The 21,262-nt window shown below is 40.4% G+C and overlaps 1 protein-coding gene across 1 annotated transcript in view; it reads right to left on the reverse strand.

Annotated features, from left to right (window-relative positions):
- Positions 1 to 4,047: 4,047 nt before the first annotated feature.
- LOC141145954 (3-hydroxyisobutyrate dehydrogenase, mitochondrial-like) overlaps positions 4,048 to 21,262 on the reverse strand; it is a 32,699-nt gene continuing 15,484 nt past the window's right edge. Inside the window, exons 2-4 of the mRNA XM_073632746.1 lie at positions 17,756 to 17,913; positions 5,874 to 5,983; positions 4,048 to 4,234 (exon numbers count right to left, since the gene is read on the reverse strand). Of these exons, the coding sequence (XP_073488847.1) occupies positions 4,048 to 4,234; positions 5,874 to 5,983; positions 17,756 to 17,913 (455 nt within the window). The remainder of the gene's footprint in view (positions 4,235 to 5,873; positions 5,984 to 17,755; positions 17,914 to 21,262) is intronic.

Below are 21,262 nucleotides of genomic sequence, written 5' to 3' on the forward strand. Positions count from 1 at the left end.
GAAGATCTATGACCGGAGTCCCCCACCTTTGGCAAACAGCCAAAAAAATGTTGTGGTGAAGGGACCATTTCCCCGGGAGCAATTGCTGGTGGCTCAAGAAGTCCGCCTGCCAATTTTTTACTCCCGGAATGAAAACTGCTGATAGGCACGGAACATTCCTTTCTGCCCAAGTTAGGATATGGTTTACCTCCCTCTGTGCTGTGAGACTCTTGATGCCCCCTTGGTGATTGATGCAAGCCACAGCTGTGGCATTGTCGGATTGGATCCTGACAGGACAACCCTGTAACTTGAACATCCAGGCCTTTAGAGCCAGACCCGCTGCCCAAATCTCTAGGCTGCTGATGGGCAAGGACTTTTGGGTTCTTGATCACTGTCCCTGGACGGTTGTCTTTTCTAGCACTGCTCACCAACCTGAAAGGCTGGAATCTGTCATTATCACCTTCCAGATAACTGGTCTGAAGGATTTTCCTTTACGCAGATTCTGGGTTACCAACCACCAACTGAGGCTTTGGGACACCCTTGGGGACAGCCGCATTGGCATGTCTAAAGCATGAAACGTCTGTTGCAAAACAGTATACTGTCTGCTTGAAACAAGTCTCGAATGGAACTGGGCATAGGGAACCGCTTTGAATGAAGCCACCATCTTTCCTAACAACCTCATGCAAAGGCGAATAGAGTGATCTCCTTTTGACCTGACCATCTGTACCAGCTGTCTTATGGAGCTGATCTTTGCCTGAGGCAAGAACACCTTTTTCTGGGCTGTATCCATGATCAGACCCAAGTACTCCAGCCTTTTTAGCGGTTTTAAGGAAGACTTCTCTAGGTTGAGAATCCACCCCAGATTTTCCAGGTATTTGGTTGTAATGCGCACGCTTTGCTCCAAACGAGCCACCGACTGGTTTATTAGCAATAGATCGTCTAGGTACGCCAAGACGGTTATGCCATTAACCTGGCTAGAGGTGGAGCCAGAACTTTTGGAAACACCTGGGGTGCTGTAGCTAGCCCGAAGGGCAAGGCTACAAACTGAAAATAATGCCGTTCTACCTCGAACCGCAGAAACCTTTGGTGAACGGGAAACATAGGGACATGCAGATATGCATCCCCGATGTCGATAGACGCCAGAGGTTCTCCTCCTTGTAGGATAAAAACCACTGATCTGATTGACTTCATGTGAAAAGAGTGCATCTTCAGGAACCGATTTAGATTCTTTAGATCTAGAATGGGTCTGACATCTCCATTTGGTTTTGGTACTGTAAAGAGGTTTGAATAAAACCCCAAACCTTGCTCTTCTGTGGGGATTTGTATGATCACCCCCCCGAGCCACTAATCATTCTAGTGCCCAAAACGGAGATTGCCTTTTCCCTGGATCTTTGGGAACGTTTGACCTCAGAAAACAAGACGGTGGAAACTCCCGAAATTCTAGTTTGTACCCTAGAGACACCGTGGAGATGACCCATCTGTCCTGAATTTCCTCTTGCCAGACTTCTGAGAGCTGCAGAAGTCTTCCCCCCACCCTGGCGAGCGGGGGCACCCTTCATAATGAGGCTTTAGAATTCTGTTTTGCAGGTTTCCGGCCCCAAGACTTCTTTTGTGCCTGGGCCTGACCTTAAAGCTTTCGTCTAGACTCTGACAGCGGAGGCTGTCACCACTGCCTAGAGGCAAATGCCCCTGGCGCAGGAGAAAGAGTCCGCTTAAATGAAGGTAGTTTATGCCTTCTCTTAACTGGCAAAAGAGTACTTTTCCCACTTGAAATCTTTTGGATGTTTTTTTTAACCACAGGATCCTACGCATGTGTACTAGCACAAGCGCATTCGGGTCTTAAGTCGGACCCAGTGAGAGGGGAGGAAAAAAGGCAGGCTGGGGAGGAGGGATCAAACTGCTAGGCTTCTGAGGGGAACATAAAAAACAGCATACGGAAGCCGCCGCCCCCCCCCCCCCAAGGGGGAACACAAACTATCACTGTACATCCCAGCACCTTAGTTCCCCCAGGGGGGAAAAAGAACATGCTGTTGGCATGTTTGTTCTGAATGAAAAATCCCCCAATACATACTGCTAGCCGAGACCACACACAGCTGTAAGTTGGGACACAGAGCTGAACTGAGAATCAACGTACCAAGGTATGTGCATTTACTCCCTCTAGTGGAGACTTTAAAAGGCATGACATTTTACTCATGGAAGAAAAGCCATAGGTGGACTTTTTACAGTTCCCAGGCTTCTTCCCTTACCTTATCCTCACCGCAGGATACTGCTGTGACAGACAGATCCAAACTTCACCCATCACGGCAGGCTGTGTTAGCACACCTTCGAGGACCGGGTCCCTTTTTATTGGGGTTCCACTCCCTTGGACCTGTATGAGCACCCCGCCAGGAAAAAAAACTTTAGGTATTGTAAGCATGACAAAAAAGCCCTGGATCACGGGGTCTAGCCCTGCAAAGAGGCGTTACAGGCAAAAGCTTGTTCTTTGTATACAAGACCCGGGTACCATCCACTTTGGCCCCAGTGGCACTTTGGATGTATTTGGTCTGTGGAGGCTGTTTAAATCCAGCAAGGATCCCTCCAGCGGAGCTCTTCAGAGCACATCTTCACTCGTGACCAACACCTTAGACACTGGCGAAAAAACTGAGGTAATTCTGGTAGGAGGAGGGGTTATATAGGGTGTGAACTTCCTGTATTGGGTATACCAGTGTCCATCACCTGAAGGTGCCTATATACCCACATAGTAATTACTATGGTGCTCTGTGTCCCGTAAAGTACGGTAAAGAAAAACGTATTTGGTTCAGATAGTGTCAAACGTGTGTGGTGGCAACCAGGTTAAGAGTACAAAGACAAGTGTGTCTTGCCTACAGTCAAGCATGGTGGGAGTGTCATAGTCTGGGGCTGCAAGAGTGCTGCTGGCATTGGGGAGCTACAGTTTATTGAGGAAACCATGAATGCCAACATGTACTGTGACATGCTGAAGCAGAGCATGATCCCCTCCCTTCCCCCCTGGGCCGCAGGGCAGTATTTCAACATAACGACCCCAAACACACCTCCAAGACAACCACTGCCTTGCTAAAAAAGATGAGGGTAAAGGTGATGGACTGGCCAAGCATGTCTCCAGACCTAAACTCTATTGAGCATCTGTGGGGCCATCCTCAAAACAGAAGGTGGAGGAGCGCAAGGTCTAACATCTACCAGCTCTGTGATGTTGTCATGGAGGAGTGGAAGAGGACTCTAGTGGAAACCTGTGAAGCTCTGGTGAACCAGAGGGTTTAGGAAGTGCTGGAAAATAAGGGTGGCCACACAAAATACTGACACTTTATCCTAAATGTCCAAATTGGGTCTACTCACTTTTGTGGCCAGCAGTTTAAATATTAATGGCTGTGTGTTGCGTTATTTTGAGGGGACAGCAAATTTACACTATTATACATATATAGTGAGCTGTACACTCACTACTTTACATTGTAGCAAAGTGTCATTTCTTCAGTGTTGTCACATGAAAAGCTATAACAAAATATTAACAAAAATGTGAGGGGTGCACTCACTTTTGTGAGATACTGTATAATATATCTATCACCCACAGTCATTGGTAGTCCGTGGCATTTTAATCACGCGCCCCCCACCCCCCCTCAATTAGCTTAGACTCCTTCCTGCTATGTTAAGAACATTCAGCAGATTCACAATAAAGGAAGAGAAGCTTGTGATAGCTGTAATTGGTTCACAATGATCACAAGGTACAGAACCACTCTGACTCTGTACATAGTGATTGATTTGAGCTGTCCAATTGGCAGTCTGTGTGTGTGGTCCAAAGTAACATTAATAAAACAGCACTTCAGAAACACATATCTATGTCCTCCATCATTTTTTACAGCATGATGTTACAGAGGTACTGTAGTTAAACCTTTTCTATAGCGGTTGCCCAAGGTCTCCGAATGGAATTCTGATGCACTCCTCCATTTATCGAGCAGTAGCTGCAGTATTTCTTTCCATGCTTGTTAATGGTTCTGTAAATTTGTCAGCACTAGATTATGATCGATATACAGTACATAACCACGACCCTGCAAGCTTTCATTGGGACCAAAGATGCAACACAAAGTAGACCTCATTATACAGTACATATGGTGCAGACTTACCTCCAGAGACCGGTGCATCCATGAAAACAGCTCCCATTTTTTCCACTGCCTTTGCAAGTTCTTTAGACACTGCTGGGTCAATGGTACTTGAGTCAATCAACAAAGAGCCTTTCTTCACTTTTCTGTGTAAAAAAAATAAAAAATAAAAAAACGAATCATCTTTAACAGTCTAGCTTACCAGAAGCACAAGCATTAGTACATTTGCATTGCTGTGCTCTGTATTTATGTTATCAGTGTTTTCATAAAGACTGATTGGAAACTGCAAAGAGCATTGCCATTATTCAGGCGTTCAGCAAATTTAAAGACAAAACGTTCACATACATTCATGTAATGCCATCCAAAAATCAGATTGGGCTCATAAGCCACTGGTGACCGCTGCTATATGGTAACAATGACACGATTTTAAATCAAAAATCTATGCTTCTTCTACAGCATGTTCTAAGACCCCTTTCACACCAAGCCGCCTCGGCCATCAGTGGTAAAGTGGCGCTATTTTAAGGGTGGTTTGCAGGCGCTATTTTTAACGCTATAGCGCCTACAAAACGCTCCAGTGTGAAAAGGGTCTTAAGTCTGTTAGATAAAACATGACTGAGGCTCAACCTTCAATGTGGAGGCCTAATTCTCAATGTAACATTTTCTGGGACTTTAGTTAAGATATATCTAAATTCAACAACAACTTAAAAAAGGAGAAGTATGGCCAAAGCTTTTTTGGCCCTAGTTTTCCTATGGATTACAGGAGTGCTGTTCTTTCCGCACTGCTGTGACCCGTTTTCAGCCAATAGTTGGATAAAGTCTGCTATCAGCTGGCATCAGACGGTCCAGGTTCCGGATTGATCCTGCCTTTACAGTCGAGATCCCCCAGATGTCGGGATCCACCCAGATGTCGGGACCGCCAGCTTGCTCTGCCTTTTAGCGCTGGAGGAGCAGAGTACCAGTGACTGGCAGTCACCGCTCTCTGCCCAGAGCAGAGTGGAGAACTGAGCACCGCTCTCTGCTCAGAGCAGAGTGGAGAACTGAGCACCGCTCTCTGCTCAGAGCAGAGTGGAGTGGAGAACTGAGCAATCAGCGGTGTTTGATTGCTCAGCTCTCAGCTCAGTGCAGAGGCGGCGGGGGACAGATGCAGCATAGGATTGATGCTGCATCCACCTAGGAGAGTATAAAGTTGTTGTTTTTTTTATTATACCCCATACTTCTCTTTTAAAATCCCAAAAAGTTAAAATCTTTAGCTGTTTTTTTTAAACTCTACGTTCATCTGGTCATCTGGCCAGTAACACTTCCTTTCCAAAAGTGACAACACTCAGCCTAGGACAGAAAGCACGTTAGCACTACAAAACACCCCCCTCCGTCCTCATTGCCATACCTTGCTATGACTGCTTAAAACATAACACGTCAGGGTGCATAGGGCAGCACTAAATTTCTAGTACCCATTCTTCTTCCACCCACTTCCTGTAAGCTCAGGGCATCAAGGGCCTGCCCCCTGCCCTGCAGAAGAACGCGGCAAAAAGCATGATTCTCCCTAAAACCAATAGAATGAAAAACTTATATTATCTGTCATTACCAAAAATAAATTCCGTTTTCCCATTTCTAGCACTGACCCACTGGTTCCTATGACATATCATTAAACAAGCACCCAGATCTAAGCAAGCAGCTGACATTTGCATAATTAGTCAGACTTATTTGAATAGCTCAGCTAACATTGGAGCAGTGTCAATATTTTGCACATACAAATGAGTTAGTCAAATCAGCCGCGTAAACACCTACTTCAAAATTCCATTTGGACCTGTGTAGGCATCAATGGCATTCAAACTTGATGGCAACATAGTGATTATTCGGTCAGCCTTTTCAGCAACATCAGATGGCGATTCTACAATCTATGAGGGAGAAATGAAAATCTTTAATTAACAAATTTGGAGTAGAATGATGCATGGTCCTATGGATAAATAAAAATACCTTTTAATGCTCACACTATAAATATACACACATTAATAACCATGTATGGGATAGAAAAATGCACTGCCTGGTGAATAAATGTACACTTCCACAATCACAAGGGGGCAATTGGTATGAATTATATTAGTACCCAAATTAAAAAAGGTATTCCTAATATATTATATGATACCCAATAATATTCTACCTCTGTTATGTTAGATGAAATACAACAATGCACCTAACATTATTATCGAATGAATGACTTCAGGTTCTGTAAAACACTATGCCATATATAAATGAATCAAAAAGAAGCAAAAAAAAAAAAAAAAAAAAATTCCAATGGCATAAAAATAAAACAATACCTAACAACTGACTAGCTCTACAGTTGGAATAGCAAAATTGTCAATGTGTGATAGTCATTAGAAAGCCTAACTAAGAAGTGTCAATAGTCAACTAGAGACCTCACTGCAGTTAACCAATACAATCCCATGAATAAGTCTAATCTATGACAAAACATATCGGGGGCGTGGCTGTGAGATGTGACGAGCAACGCTGAGAGCCGCACTAGAGGAAGGAGAGTGTGATTGAACGGCGCGCTACGGAGGAGGGGTGAGAGAGACCGTGAGTCCGAGCATCAGTACACCTCGGGTCCGCCGTGACCATTTGTTGCTTTGAGTTTATCCACTGAGTTTGAAGTTGCTGTGAACTACACTGCTTTACTGCTGGTTTAAATCTTTTAAAATGTGAGTGTTTTCATTGAAGATTGTAGTGGTGTTAAATAAATGTGCTGTGCTGGTTTACGCTATGTGAGTTCTTCAAATTCTTTTACATGTGGATTGATCCAAACACTGTGGAATAATTACATATCGGATAACCCTGGAGTGTGGTTAAAAAGCGTTTTTTGCCGGGCATGAGAGTGCTGGCAAAATTAATCGGTGAGTGAGGTTCTTTTGGGAGTGAATTCACGTTTCACGTTGGTGAGGTGAAAGACACGTGGAGTTAAACACCATCAAGATCACTGCACTTATAGAAGATTTGTGTTGATTCTTTTTGTCACAAACCAAATCACGTATTTTTTGTCACAAGTTTTTAAGGACTAATTTTTCATGATTTTTACCTTTTTGCACATTTAGTCATGGACTTTTTTACGCCACATTAATTGGTGATTTTATGTTATATGATTAATTTGATGCTAATTTTGTTGCACAGTTTATTTCACTTTTCACATAGGGTAAATGAATCTATGCACGGTTATAATTAGGGTGTATGCACATCATTCAATTTATGCATTAATTCTTGCACCCGAGTTCAATTATTATTTGGTGGAATTGCAGCACATGTGATTTCTAACACTGGGGATATGAGCGCCTCTTATTTGCTCTTATATATCTAAGAGAAGGATCTTATGGGTGAATAGATATATGAGATCAGATAACATTTAGTTAACCAATACAGCTAGGTGTACATACAGACAAGGCCAAAAATATTGGCACCCCTGAATTTTTTTCAAATAATGCACCACTTCGCCCAGAAAATTATTGCAATTATAAATGTTTAGGAATTCTCATGTTTATTTATTTTGTTTGTATTGGTATGACACAAAAAAGAAAAACAAAAAGCCAAAATCTGGACACATTCCATGCAAAACTCCAAAAAAATGAATAAATAAATAATAAAAAAAAAATGGACTGGACCAAATTATTGGCACTCTGAATTTAATATTTGGTAGCACACCCCTTGGAATAACTAACTGAAATCAATCGCTTCCTGTAACCATCAATGAGTTTTACACCTCTACTGGAATCTCAGACTACTCTTCTTTCGCTAGCTGCTCCAGGTCTCCCAGATTGGAAGGGTTCTTTTTCCCAACTGCTGTTTCGAGATCTCTCCCCGGGTACTCTATAGGATTTAGATCTGGGCTCATTGCTGGCTATTTTAGTATTATAGAACACTTTATCTTAAACCATTTCTGGGTGTTTGAGGTGTGCTTTGGGTCATTGTCCTGCTTTAAGACCCAACTTTCCTGACACTGAGCCCTATATTGCACCCCAGAATTCTTTGGTAGTCTTCAGATTTCATAATGCCATGCACACGATCAAAGACATCCAATGCCTGAAGCAGTAAAGCAACCCCAAAAACATCAGTGTACCTCCGCCATGTTTCCATGTTTGACTGTAGGAACTGTATTCTTTTGTCTAAAGGCCTCATTTCTTTTTCTGAACACAGTAGAAAGATGGGTTTTACCAAAAAGCTGTCATTTTGTTTCATCTGTCCACAGCACACTCTCCCAAAAGGATTATGGCTTTCTCAGGTAAGGTTTTTTTTTTTTCTATGTCAGCATTGGGGTCCTCCTGGGTCTTCTACCATAGTGTCCCTTTTCATTCAGATGGTGACGTATATAGTGTAAGCTGACACAGTTGTATCCTGTGCCTGAAGGTCAGCTTGAATTTGTCTACGTTGCTTGAGATTCTTTAACCACCATTCGAACAATACTTTGTTGCAATCTTTGATAAATTCTTCTCTTTGGTCCACATCAAGGGAGATTAGCTACAGTAGCATGGGCTGTAAACCTCTTTACAATATTGCGCACAGTGGGCAAATGACCATTAAAGGGTAAGTTCACCTATACAGAATTATCTGTAAGGTGAACTTACACAGGACCCCCCCCTCCTCATCCCCCCCAGTCCCGCTGACCTGGATCATGGCAATCTCCCGCTCTGAGCCCCGGTATATCCGCGTCAGAAGTCTGGGGCTTAAAAATCCCCTCGGCATCCACACGTCTACTTCCCAGCTGACAGGATGGGCTACGTGGCTTCCGATTGGTCAGAGCAGACCAATTAGAATGCTCAGAATTATCCCTCGGGGTACTTTTGGAGATTCAGCTGCGGGGTATTTCTAAGCCAGACTCCTGACGCGGATATAGTCAGCGGGACTGGGGGGGGGGGGGGGGATGAGGAGGGGGTCCTGTGTAAGTTCACCTTACAGATTTTTCTGTAAAGGTGAACTTACACTTTGAGATCTCTGGGGAGATGGACTTTTAACCTGGAGATTATCTATGCTTTTCCACAATTTTATTCTCAAATTCTCAGGAAATTCATTGCTGCTCTCTCTCTCTCTCTGTTCTCCATGCGGTGTGTAGCACACAACAGAAAAGTTGAGTACATTTTTTACCATTTCAACTGGTTTCCGGGGTGATTTCTATATTGTTAATTGATACAGGTGAGTTTAATTACAAATTACAGGAGCATCACAAACTTGGAAAGCAATTATTTCTTACAATTTTAAGAAGGTGGCAATAATTTTGTCCAGTCCATTTTTGTTGTTTTGCATGGAGCGTGTCAGATTAGGCTTTTTGGTGTCATATCAATAACAAAAGAAATAAACATGAGAATAAGAATACCTAAACATATGTATATGCAACAATTTTCTGGGCAAGATGATGCATTATCTTACAGAAATGCCGGGGTGCCAATATTTTTGGCCATGACTGTATAATATCTATGCTCATGCACACCAGACATACAGATTTCATGAATATTTGCCCAAGGTTTCCATTTCTCTGATTTAAAAAACACAGCTATTTTCTTCATCCTTCAAATTTTTAAATTTAATTTCTGGGGCAAACGTTTTTTTTTTTTTTTTTTTTCCCTCCATAACCTGGACAACATAAATCCACACAAGTAGCTTTCAAAGCTAGTGTAAATGCAAGCTGAAGCAGTCGATTGGTTGCTATGCACAGCAGCTCTAAATTCTGTCTGCTTTGTTTTTAGTTAATTTCCCCCCCGCCCAATGTATTTTTGCTTATGTTATGAACATAAAACCCGCCCAGCACTGCAAGGTGTTAAAAAATGCTTCTCAACTTAAAAAAAAAAAAAAAAAACACACCACACACACACACACATATGCAATGGATGTGGTGTGAATCCAGCCTCAAACATGGCTAATAAGGCCTTGTTTACACCTAAATGTGTTAAAGCGAAACTTCACCCAGTTCCTCTAACTTTTGGCACTTTTATTTTTTGGAGGGGTTTGGGGTATGTTCTTTGGTTTTGGCAGGTACCTACTCCTAGTCAGATCACCATGGCTAACTGAGTGGAAGTTTGTTTCCCCCTCTCCTGCAGTCTTCTGGGACATGTCACAAAAAGCTGCAGGACTATTCACAAAGTGCAGCGAGACTCACGTAGGCACAGTGGGAAGCTGCAAGCAGTCACAGCTGGCTTCCCAAAGTAAACATGCCGGCGTCTGGACCCGAAGTGCTGACTCTTGTAAGGACTGTGCTGGTTCAGACTGAAGAACCGCTTTAAGCTGTGGTAAATAAATGCAAGAACACAACATATACTATTGCTGTCTATGTGGCCAGTTCACACCAAAGCATATATATATATATATATATATATATTATATTTTTTTTTTTTTTTTTTTGATTGGAGAAATTACATTCTGAAATGACAAATTCCTTTAACAGATTACTAAACTAAAATCTACTTAAAATGTCCAGTAGACCTAATATAGCAACACATAACAAGCAGATATCAGGAGTAGCGCAAGCCCTGCGGTGAACACTAGTCACAGCAAGAGAGCTATGGGAAACCGATATGGGCAGTAAAAGAAAACATGCATGTACTATGCGATTTTACAAGGCCGCACAGACAATCAAATATTTCACATTGCAACCTATACACATTTAAGTTAGTGGAGAAAAATACATCATTCATATTGTAAGGATATAGGTTATAAAAAAAACAAAACAAAAACAAAAAACCTCACAGCGAATGGAAAACATATATATTAGGATGGATAGATAGATATATATCCATCCTATCAGTTCACTATAAAATGACCACATTTCCTTGCTGCCAACACTGTACAAGTCAGATGTATAAAATGTGCCTGAAAAGAAAGGTGTTGGTTTCTGTTGACAGCATGAATGTTAATGTAATTTTGGACTATGCCCTAGAAAATGATAGTTGGGATCTGACTGGTTTCTAAGAAAAAACATTTTATCTTTATTATAGGTCTCATCTGAAATACCTAGAAGTGTTGGATGCTGAAAATTTTGTGGGAGGCCCCCCCCCTCCTCCCCAAGTGTCAGAGTCACTTCAAAAAAGGTAAGTTAAAGCGGAGTTCCACCCAAATTTTGAACAATATCTGTATGTATTCTCTTCCTTGCCTAGATGCTGACACGCCGTTTAAAAAAAATTTTAATCGCCGTAATTACCTTTTAATTTTTCTATTCTTTGCACTTCCTGGTTCTCCTCCCGTGGGAGTAGGCGTGTTTCTAGCCTCTCCCAGACTCCTGGGAGCTAGTCTCAGGCTTCCCAGGATGCCACTGAGCATGTGCGGGAACGAGCGGTGAATGCTGGGAGCACAGCATTCACCACATCCAGGAAATAAATGCTTGTGGGCTTCAAATGCCCACAATGAAGATGGAAACCGCCTGCAGTGAATAATATAAGTTATTCTTTCCGACGAAATCTGACACAGGCGGACATATTACACACAATATGTGAGTATGTAATGCTGAGAAGAAAAGTTTGTGAATGAACAAAAAAAAAAAAAAAAAAAAAAAAAAAAAAAAAAAAAAAAGGATAGATAGGTGGACCCCCGCTTTAACTTCAAAACAAATATTGCATTAATGGCTGGACATTACTAGGATGAACAGCTCACAGTTTCCTTGAATCTTCTATATCCTATAGTATAAAGAGCTTCTCCCTGCATCCAAACACTAAATGCACTTGCTATAATTAGTAACTCAAGTAAGCTTTGCTCAGGGAGGGGCATCTTGAAATAAAAGTGATCATAAGTCTGCTGCAGCCAGGAGGAAATCATTTCCTGAGTCTCCCTTTCCTCAGCGCCCACTTACTGGGACTGTTTGACCAATTTAATAGTATGAATTTCTGGCTTACAGAGTGTGAGGCAGTAGCAGCAAGGGACGTCCCTGCTGAAGAGAACATGTGTGTACATGTAAGATGTATTTAAAAAAGGTAAACATTTATCAATTTGTTTCTGTCAGAGTAGGGAAGGGACCTCTTTCAAAAAATATTTTCACCTATTTGTCCTGCTGACCATCATCTGAGAAGGAAGGGGAAACCTGGAGCCATTATCAGACCTATTCCAGTACAAAGTACAGCTGTACATGCCATAGAGATGGCCTATATCAGGACATAGGTTTTACATAAAACAAGCATAAATACCAAATTAAATGCAGATGAATTGCTGTTTTTCAACACTCAGCCACACATTTCAATACCTAATCTTTGTAAAATTTTCGCACATTACAATTATTTCTCGAATTTTAAAGTAAACTATAAGAAATCTGAAGCGCTAAGCTTAACGCTAGCAGGAAAAACTTTAGATATTGCATGAAAAAAAATTGCACCTTTAAATGGATCTACACAACAAATTTTAGACCCCTCCTACAAAATATTAAAAAAGATCTAGAAAAATGGACTATGAAATATATTTTTCCTGGTTTGGCAGAGCAGCCATAATAAAAATGACAATTTTACCTAGGGTCTTGTATTTTTTCCAGACTCTACCAATCCAGCTACCGGTGAGCTTCTTTCAAGCACTGAACTCCATGACTAGGAGATTTCGTTGGGCAACCAAACACCCGCACATAAATCTCACATTACTCACCAAAACCAAACATGCCGGAGGTATGGGTTTTCCAAATTTTAATAATTATTACTTAGCCTCGCATGTGAGTCGTATTATAGACTGGTATTGTCATATAGACAGTAAGGATTGGGTGAGTCTGGAGGACGATGCAAGGCCTATACCGATCAAATTTTACACCTTGGATAGCATGGTCCGAATGCCCTACGCAACTTAAAAATCATCTAACAATAGGAGCCACATTAAAAGTGGCACAGAAAATTAATAAAAACTCCAATTTGATCTCCTCACCAGGCCGTTGTCCAATACACAATAATCCTGAGTTTCCACCAGGCCAAAAAGTAAGAATAGTGCAGATGAGAAGTGAGACAAAAGCATTTATTGCCAATGCATTGATTTGAGAATCATAGAGTGAAAACGCTACAAGAATTTCAACAGATTAGCGGTCAAGAAACATTGTCTTATCTTATACCTCCAAATTCATAGCTTTGTCTCAAATCCCAATAAACGCACCCTTTATATTAAGCCCTTGTCTTCGCTGGAGGAGGTTTGTTTAGCTGCCGAAAACATGGAGAAAACGATTTCTCTGGCATATGCCTGGTTACAATGCCCAGGAACCACCGAAACTAATAAACACAAAAGGTTTTGGGAAAATGCGTTGAACACCACCTTTAGCGATGACCAATGGCTCCACGCTTGCATATTCGCACACAAATGCTCGATTAACACATGACATCAAGAGACCTCATACAAACTGGTACAATACTCCATCTAAAATACACAAATGGTTTCCCATGGTATCAAATTTATGTTGGAGATGCGGTGAGGCAGAAGGCTCAGCGTACCACATATGGTGGGACTGTGACCTGATACGTCCATTTTGGCAAAAAGTTTGTGAAATAATTAAACAAATTACAGAGACTTCAATTCTGCTAACGACAGTTTGCTGTTTATTACATATTTCAAAGGGTACAATGAAAAGATACAAAAGATCACTAACAAAATTCCTCCTTACTGCTGCAAAAGTATTGATACCCAGATATTGGAAAACCACAAAAATACCCACTATTAAAAGAGTGGCTTCTCAACATACATGACATGGAAGAAATCAGAGCCATAGCGCATGAAAACAGAGAAATTTAATACTTTATGGAAAGTATGGGTGATTTATAAATACTCTGACAAATACAAAACCCTAACTAATACTTGAATAATGAGAAAATTTGTCATCTCATGGTAGTTCTAGAACATATGTTTCTTTTCTTCTTTCTCTATATTTATTTCTTTCCCATTTCTTTATTTCTCTACTACACATACATGGTCACGTTAAGTGTTTATGACAGGCACAACAGTGTTTCGCTGCAGTATACTTTTTGTTCATTTTGGTTCTTTTTCGGAGCACAATACAGAAAAATGAGAAATCCAACACGATTGATTCAACCAGTTTATTATCTCCTGCATACAAAATATACAATTAACAAATTTAAAAGATGATTGGTAGTTTGGCAAGGTGCTATGCTACTATGTTTGTAGTAAGTTTGAAGCTTATGGTTGTAATGTGATAACTTTTTCTTTTCAATAAAATTTTAATTGTGAAAAAATAAATACCAAATAGAATACATAACTGGATTAAATGGCGTTTCTTTCACATCTTTGTCAAGTTCAGCTTTAAGGCTCCTTGCACACTAGCTTTTTTTTTTTTTTTTTTTTTTTTTTTTATAGGCTCAAAAAAATGCTAGAAAAAAAAAAAAAAAAAAAATGCTGAATGAAAAATGCTGACAATAGGGTCTTTGTGGCGGCTGGTAGTGGCATTTTAGTAGCTTTTAGCATTTTTTTTTTCTGATGGAAAAACAGTCCAAAAAAAAAAAAAAAAAAAAAACACCTCTATAAAAAACATTTTTTTTTCTGTTCCTAGACCCTGAAGCTCACAAAACGCTAATAGCCTAAAGTAGTGTGCATGGACACAGAACACTATTTAGCTTCTAGGAACAGAAGAAAAAAAAAAATAAATAAATAAACCCTAGTGTGCATGGAGCCTTTAGGATATTGTAAAATATGAGAGTCTTTTTTTTAATAGAAATACTGAGAAATTAATATTTTGGGGAAAAAGGACATAGTTATGGCACATCATAAGTTTCAAGTAGACAGTTTATAAACACTGATGATCTAACAAAAAAAAAAAAACACGCAAACACAACACAACACAACACAACACACACACACACACACACACACACACACACACTGCATTTTGCTTTTGTTTAAAGTATGGGCACTCCATCATAAAATAAGTATGCACTTGTAAAAAGAGAGTCCTGGAAAGCACTTTATTGTGAGGAAAGGATGGCAAAGCCTTCACACTTTTATGCCAAGTAAGTAACTGTGTAGAAGTCACGGTCCACAGTAACAAGAATGCCTAGTACCCTTCAAAAGCTCAGCAGGGAGTTCCTTTCTGCCTGGACTGAAAAGGAACATTGCTGTCTACTACCACAACGCCCAGTGAAAGAGATCTTTACTTGCTAATTAGGTCTGTTGGAATACATCCACCGTGTTCCAGACTTATGGGGCAGATGGCCCCAATAAGCAGGTGGAGACCTGCAATAAAATGTCCAGGACCTATTTTTGAGATGGGTTACATCATAAGCAAAGAACACATTAAAAAAAAAATAAATAAATAAATAACACAAACACACACACACACACGAGACAGGTGTCAGTTAAACACAATAGGGTTGTCAGATGTGTGTTATACAGTAAATATATTAAAATATTTTTTAATGTTTAAGCCATATGATCGCTTTTAACACTGGAATTTGAAAAACTGTCTTTTTTAGTTCACTATTCTGCCTCATCTCAGCATAGCTTTAAATAAAGCATTTCCTGGAACACTATCAATTCTAAACCTTGGGGCAAAAGAAATCGCATTCCATTGATTTTATTGAAAAGCTCTATGGTCCTATCACAAGGAAAAGGAAAATAAATGCACATTTCAGCATGGCAGGAGCTCTTTTAGGGACATACTTCTGGAAAGACAGAAAGACAGAAAGACAGAAAGACAGAAAGACAGAAAGACAGAAAGACAGAAAGACAGAAAGACAGAAAGACAGAAAGACAGAAAGACAGAAAGACAGAAAGACAGAAAGACAGAAAGACAGAAAGACAGAAAGACAGAAAGACAGAAAATGTATTTACTACTGACTTGGTACCAAGAGAAAAATGAGCAGCGGAACGGGTGCATTAGGGTGCTACTGGTTCTTCACTGTCCAATCACAGGCTGGGAGGTGAGGATGATGACCTAGCTGTATTGCTCAAATGCAAGGGGAAAAAAAAAAAATAATTATGAGGTCATTGACCTGGCCGTGTTGTCTGCGAAACCCTGTGGCAGACAAGACAGCTCTAATTTAAGCCTGGTTCACACCTATGCAGGTTGCAGTTTGCATATTGCAGGTTCATTTTGCGTTTTTCAATACACAGTTTGATCCATTGTCTATAGAACCAAAAATCAGAAAAAAAGTCCCTGACAATTTCCATAAAATGCACAGATGTGAACTACATCCATAAGAAACCATGTTAAATGGACTGTATAAAAAGACAAAGCAAAAAATACTCTTGAGCACAGGTGTGTTGGCCAAAAAGTCCCAAAGGTTCAAGAAGGACTATGGATTTCGGCTTTGCTGCTCTCAAAGGATGGGATTGTCCTAGTGTTAAAAGAAAAGAAGAAAAAAGAGAGCGCACCAGCCTAGTGCATTATCCTTGACAGATTTATTTGATTAAAAACAAGATAAAAACTACTCACAAAAGTTGAAGAAAAAAATCACATAGTGATCGCACAGAGGCAATTATTCCAGTGGTAGCAGTTTTCCAGGTCCCAGGAAGGAGGCATATGGACTACTGCTGGCTAACGCGTTTCGAAGGTTACCCTTCTTCATCAGAGAGGCTCTGATGAAGAAGGGTAACCTTCGAAAACGCGTTAGCCAGCAGTAGTCCATATGCCTCCTTCCTGGGACCTGGAAAACTGCTACCACTGGAATAATTGCCTCTGTGCGATCACTATGCGATTTTTTCTTCAACTTTTGGGAGTAGTTTTTATCTTGTTTTTAATCAAATAAATCTGTCAAGGATAATGCACTAGGCTGGTGCGCTCTCTTTTTTCTTCTTTTCTTCTAAATGGACTGTAGTGTGTTTCGGCAAAACTGAAAATGCACTAAAAAAATGCATAGGTGTGAACCAGGACTTAGTAGTTTTCCTGAAGTTCAGCAATAAAAAGCCACTTTTTTGCAATACTATAAAAAACATGGTATAGAAAACACCAATAAATAAGGTTACTGTCTGACTTCACTTCTTTGATGCGCTGTTCTTTAGAATTCCTTTAGCCACAGGGCAGTTTATAAGGAGCATGGTGAAACATGAAAATCAAAGTGTCTTGTTGACCTGGTTGGTCCACCCAAATGAGCATGCGATTTCCCTGCGGGCCGCGTTTGAAAAAAGGAGAATGCACATTTTTCTGCAGGAAAATGCAGGCACGGCAGCCGACTGAAATAATGGGCTGCTGTGCCCACGCAAACGCAGGTTGCAAAAAACATTACAGTGTGATCCTAGGGTCAAATGCATTTCAATAGGGGAGGTGCGTTTTTGTAACTGACCAAATATGCACCAAAAATGCCGCAAGCAGAATTTTTAACACCACAACAGACCAGTGTGAAGACATACATAGAATTTAAAAGGAATGCCTTTTTCTTTCACAAAAGCGCAAAAAAAACAAAAAAAAAAAAAAAAACTCAAATATAATAGAGATATATATATATATATATATATATATATATATATATATATATATATATATATATATATATATATTTTTTTTTTTTTTTAAAAGCTGTCCATTTCGGTTTTCGGCTAAGTGCATCCTGAAATTCTGATCTTGGTGCACCACTAGTGTGTGTAATATTATATATATATATATATATATATATATATATATATATATATATATATATATATATATATATATATATATAATATTCACATCACATCTTTTCCCAATTTGGATAATAGTATTTTATGTTCAAGAAAATAATAGCATGTGGGACGCATACCTGGGCACCAGTATCTTGAAATTCCTTACAGGCCTCTGGAAAGACGTCATATGCAACAACAGGATATCCATGTTTCACAAGATTTTTTGCCATTGGATTTCCCATGTTTCCAAGTCCTATAAACCCAACAGGTGTTTTGGAGGCCATTGACCTGCAAACTAAAAGAAAGAAAAAAAAAAATAAATCAACTGCACACAAATGAAAATGCCATACCTCACAAATGGTTTGATATCTTGACCATAAAAGGCATGCTTTAGTGAAAAAGCGGGTTTGTGTAATGGAGGACAGGTAATATGTATATTGTTATATGGCTAGTTTAAATTGTTTTAGTCATTTTCAGTCCATCACCCCGTGTCACATAAGAGCATCGCACCAGTCCACCACCACGGTACCCCCCCCCCCCCCCCATCAAAACTGCCAATTCTTCAAGAGGAGCCGGGGGGGGGGGGGGGGGGCATTGGGCTACGCTCACATGAAGTATGCCATTCATTTTTATGTACTGCAGCATGTTGCAATGCAGTGCAGTGTAGTGAACCGCAGCAGGCTGCTCTGCTGAAAAAATGCACCATCTCCATTTTCAGCACACACCACCGCAGTGCATTGGTGTGAACTGAACTAGTAGGACATAAAAAGGCAAACTGTCCTGTTTAGCACAGCCTTCCACATATGGTGTGAATGAGCCCTAATACACAGCAATGACCTGATTTATGTAGGTCTTTGCTTCTGCACAGAATATATTTAAAGATTACCTAAAGGTTTGAGATTTTACCTTAAAGCGGTAATAAACTGACTTTTTTTTTCCAAATAACAAACATGCCTATACTTACCTGCTCTGTGCAATGCTTTTGCATGCCTAAAGTTAAGGAATTCAAATCCCACAAAACACATATACGAACTGTCACATTAAACATGTCACACATCAAAACAGAGCTAAGGAGATGAGAAAAGAATGTGTGACTGTAAAAGGCAAATGTCTTCAAGGCTACGTGTCTTGTACAGCGTTTGTGTACAAAGGTGAGAGATGAACATGCAAAAACCTAAAACGTTTCCATAAAGCTCATATATATTAACAGAAACATATGGACATGCCTCTAATGTGTATATAAATCCAAATAATAAAATGGCTCTTATTTGCTTCTATTTAGCCTGTTAAATAAAAATAAAAAGAAATTACAGCGCTCACAAACTAATATTTAACATGTGACAACATCCATATAAAAATTGTGTAAATGTACTCCAGGTAATGTGCTCCAAACTTCTAGGTGCAGCACACACCCCTCCTGTGTCCCCACTCACCAGACCGAATGGACCCCCTCACCAGATGTAATTTCCGGTGCTCTAATTCAAACAAAGTCATTTCCAGTTTCGGTAAAATGCACGCTGGATGCAGCGTTTCCTGTTTTTCACTGCAATACCTCATGCGAGATTAATTCTGTCAGTCTGCAAGTACCTATCCACTTCGCGCAATAAAGCGTTTTTTTATACAGTACTTCGATATCAGCCTTTTACTTTTTGGTGCCATATTCACTTTATGATCATCACTAACGGGCATTGTGGAGGATCCTTCTAGAACAGGGATATGCAATTAGTGGACCGCCAGCTGTTGCAAAACTACAAGTCCCATCATGCCTCTGCCTCTAGGTGTCATGCTTGTGGCTGTTAGAGTCTTGCTATGCCTCATGGGACTTGTAGTTCTGCAACAGCTGGAGGTCCGGTAATTGCATATCCCTGTTCAATGGCGTATGCCATTGATGGCCAACGCTCAAGCCTGATTGACTCCGTGACTGAAAAGCCAGTGGTCCATTAGTTTGGGTGAGTGGGGACACAGGAGGGGTTTATGATTGCACAATTTATATGGACATTGTCACGTTACGTTTATTTTGTGAGCGCTGCAATTCCTTTTATTTGTTCAAGTGTTAGCACTTTGTGTACAACAGCGGCAAACCAAGATAGATAGATAGAACTGTTGTCAGTATGTAAAAAAAAATTATAAATATAAATATATATATCGCATGAACTGTAAACAGAAGTCCCAAATCAAGGAAACAACTAAAATGAATAGTGTCCACAACCACAAAAAAACTTAAGTCTCTCGGTATGGATGAATAAAAGTGAATGGAAAAACTATCAAGTGTAAGGTGTCCCATTAGATGTAGCGAGTAAATGTGTAGCGGCAAATGTTCAAACACAGGTGGATCCTTAAATCTTCCAGAAGAACTGTATCCAACAACTGTATGTGTCTTGGTACAAATGGTGTGTAAGAAACTCTTACCGGATACATTGGATTCCCTTGTCAGCGAAAGGGAATCACTCGAGCAGATTGCCCCTCAAGGCCTGGAAGCGGACATCACAAGTCTGGAAACCTTCTGGGTCAAACTCTGTATGGATCTCCCGGGGTCGCCAGGTGGGTCCTCCCAAAGGATGGCCAAGGTACGGATCAGAGGAGATGATGCGTCCCGCATGAGACTGGAGTGGAGGCTGAATATTCTCTCAGATGGTATGTGGAGAAAAAATAAACAGGCTCCACATGGTGCAGATGAGCAAGGTGGGTTTTTTATTGCTAAAAAGCCTGGTTGACAATAAAATGTGATCACAAAATATAAAAAGCAAAAATGGGCAACAAGGAGGATGCTGAGACTGGGGCAAGTAGATGATCCATTGATCGAAACGCGTCGGGCGCTCTCAGCATCCTCCTTGTTGCCCATTTTTGCTTTTATATTTTGTGATCACATTTTATTGTCAACCAGGCTTTTTAGCAATAAAAAACCCACCTTGCTCATCTGCACCATGTGGAGCCTGTTTATTTTTTCTCCACATACCATCTGAGAGAATATTCAGCCTCCACTCCAGTCTCATGCGGGACGCATCATCTCCTCTGATCCGTACCTTGGCCATCCTTTGGGAGGACCCACCTGGCGACCCCCGGAGATCCATACAGAGTTTGACCCAGAAGGTTTCCAGAGTTGTGATGTCCGCTTCCAGGCCTTGAGGGGCAATCTGCTCGAGTGATTCCCTGTCGCTGACAAGGGAATCCAATGTATCCGGTAAGAGTTTCTTACACACCATTTGTACCAAGACACATACAGTTGTTGGATACAGTTCTTCTGGAAGATTTAAGGATCCACCTGTGTTTGAACATTTGCCGCTACACATTTACTCACTACATCTAATGGGACACCTTACACTTGATAGTTTTTCCATTCACTTTTATTCATCCATACCGAGAGACTTATAATTTTTTTGTGGTTGTGGACACTATTCATTTTAGTTGCTTCCTTGATTTGGGACTTCTGTTTACAGTTCATGCGCTACATTTATATTTTTTCTAGTATTTCTTGTTTGTTGTCACTTTGTATGTAGCAGCTCCTTATTTTCATTTTTAGCGCAGTGTATACAATATATATATATATATACACACACACATACACATACACACACACACACACACACACACACACACATATAAATCTATATATTTTAATAATCTAAAAAAAAAAAAATTTCTCC

Source organism: Aquarana catesbeiana, linkage group LG05 (assembly GCF_042186555.1).
Source record: "Aquarana catesbeiana isolate 2022-GZ linkage group LG05, ASM4218655v1, whole genome shotgun sequence".
Classification (NCBI taxonomy): domain Eukaryota; kingdom Metazoa; phylum Chordata; class Amphibia; order Anura; family Ranidae; genus Aquarana; species Aquarana catesbeiana.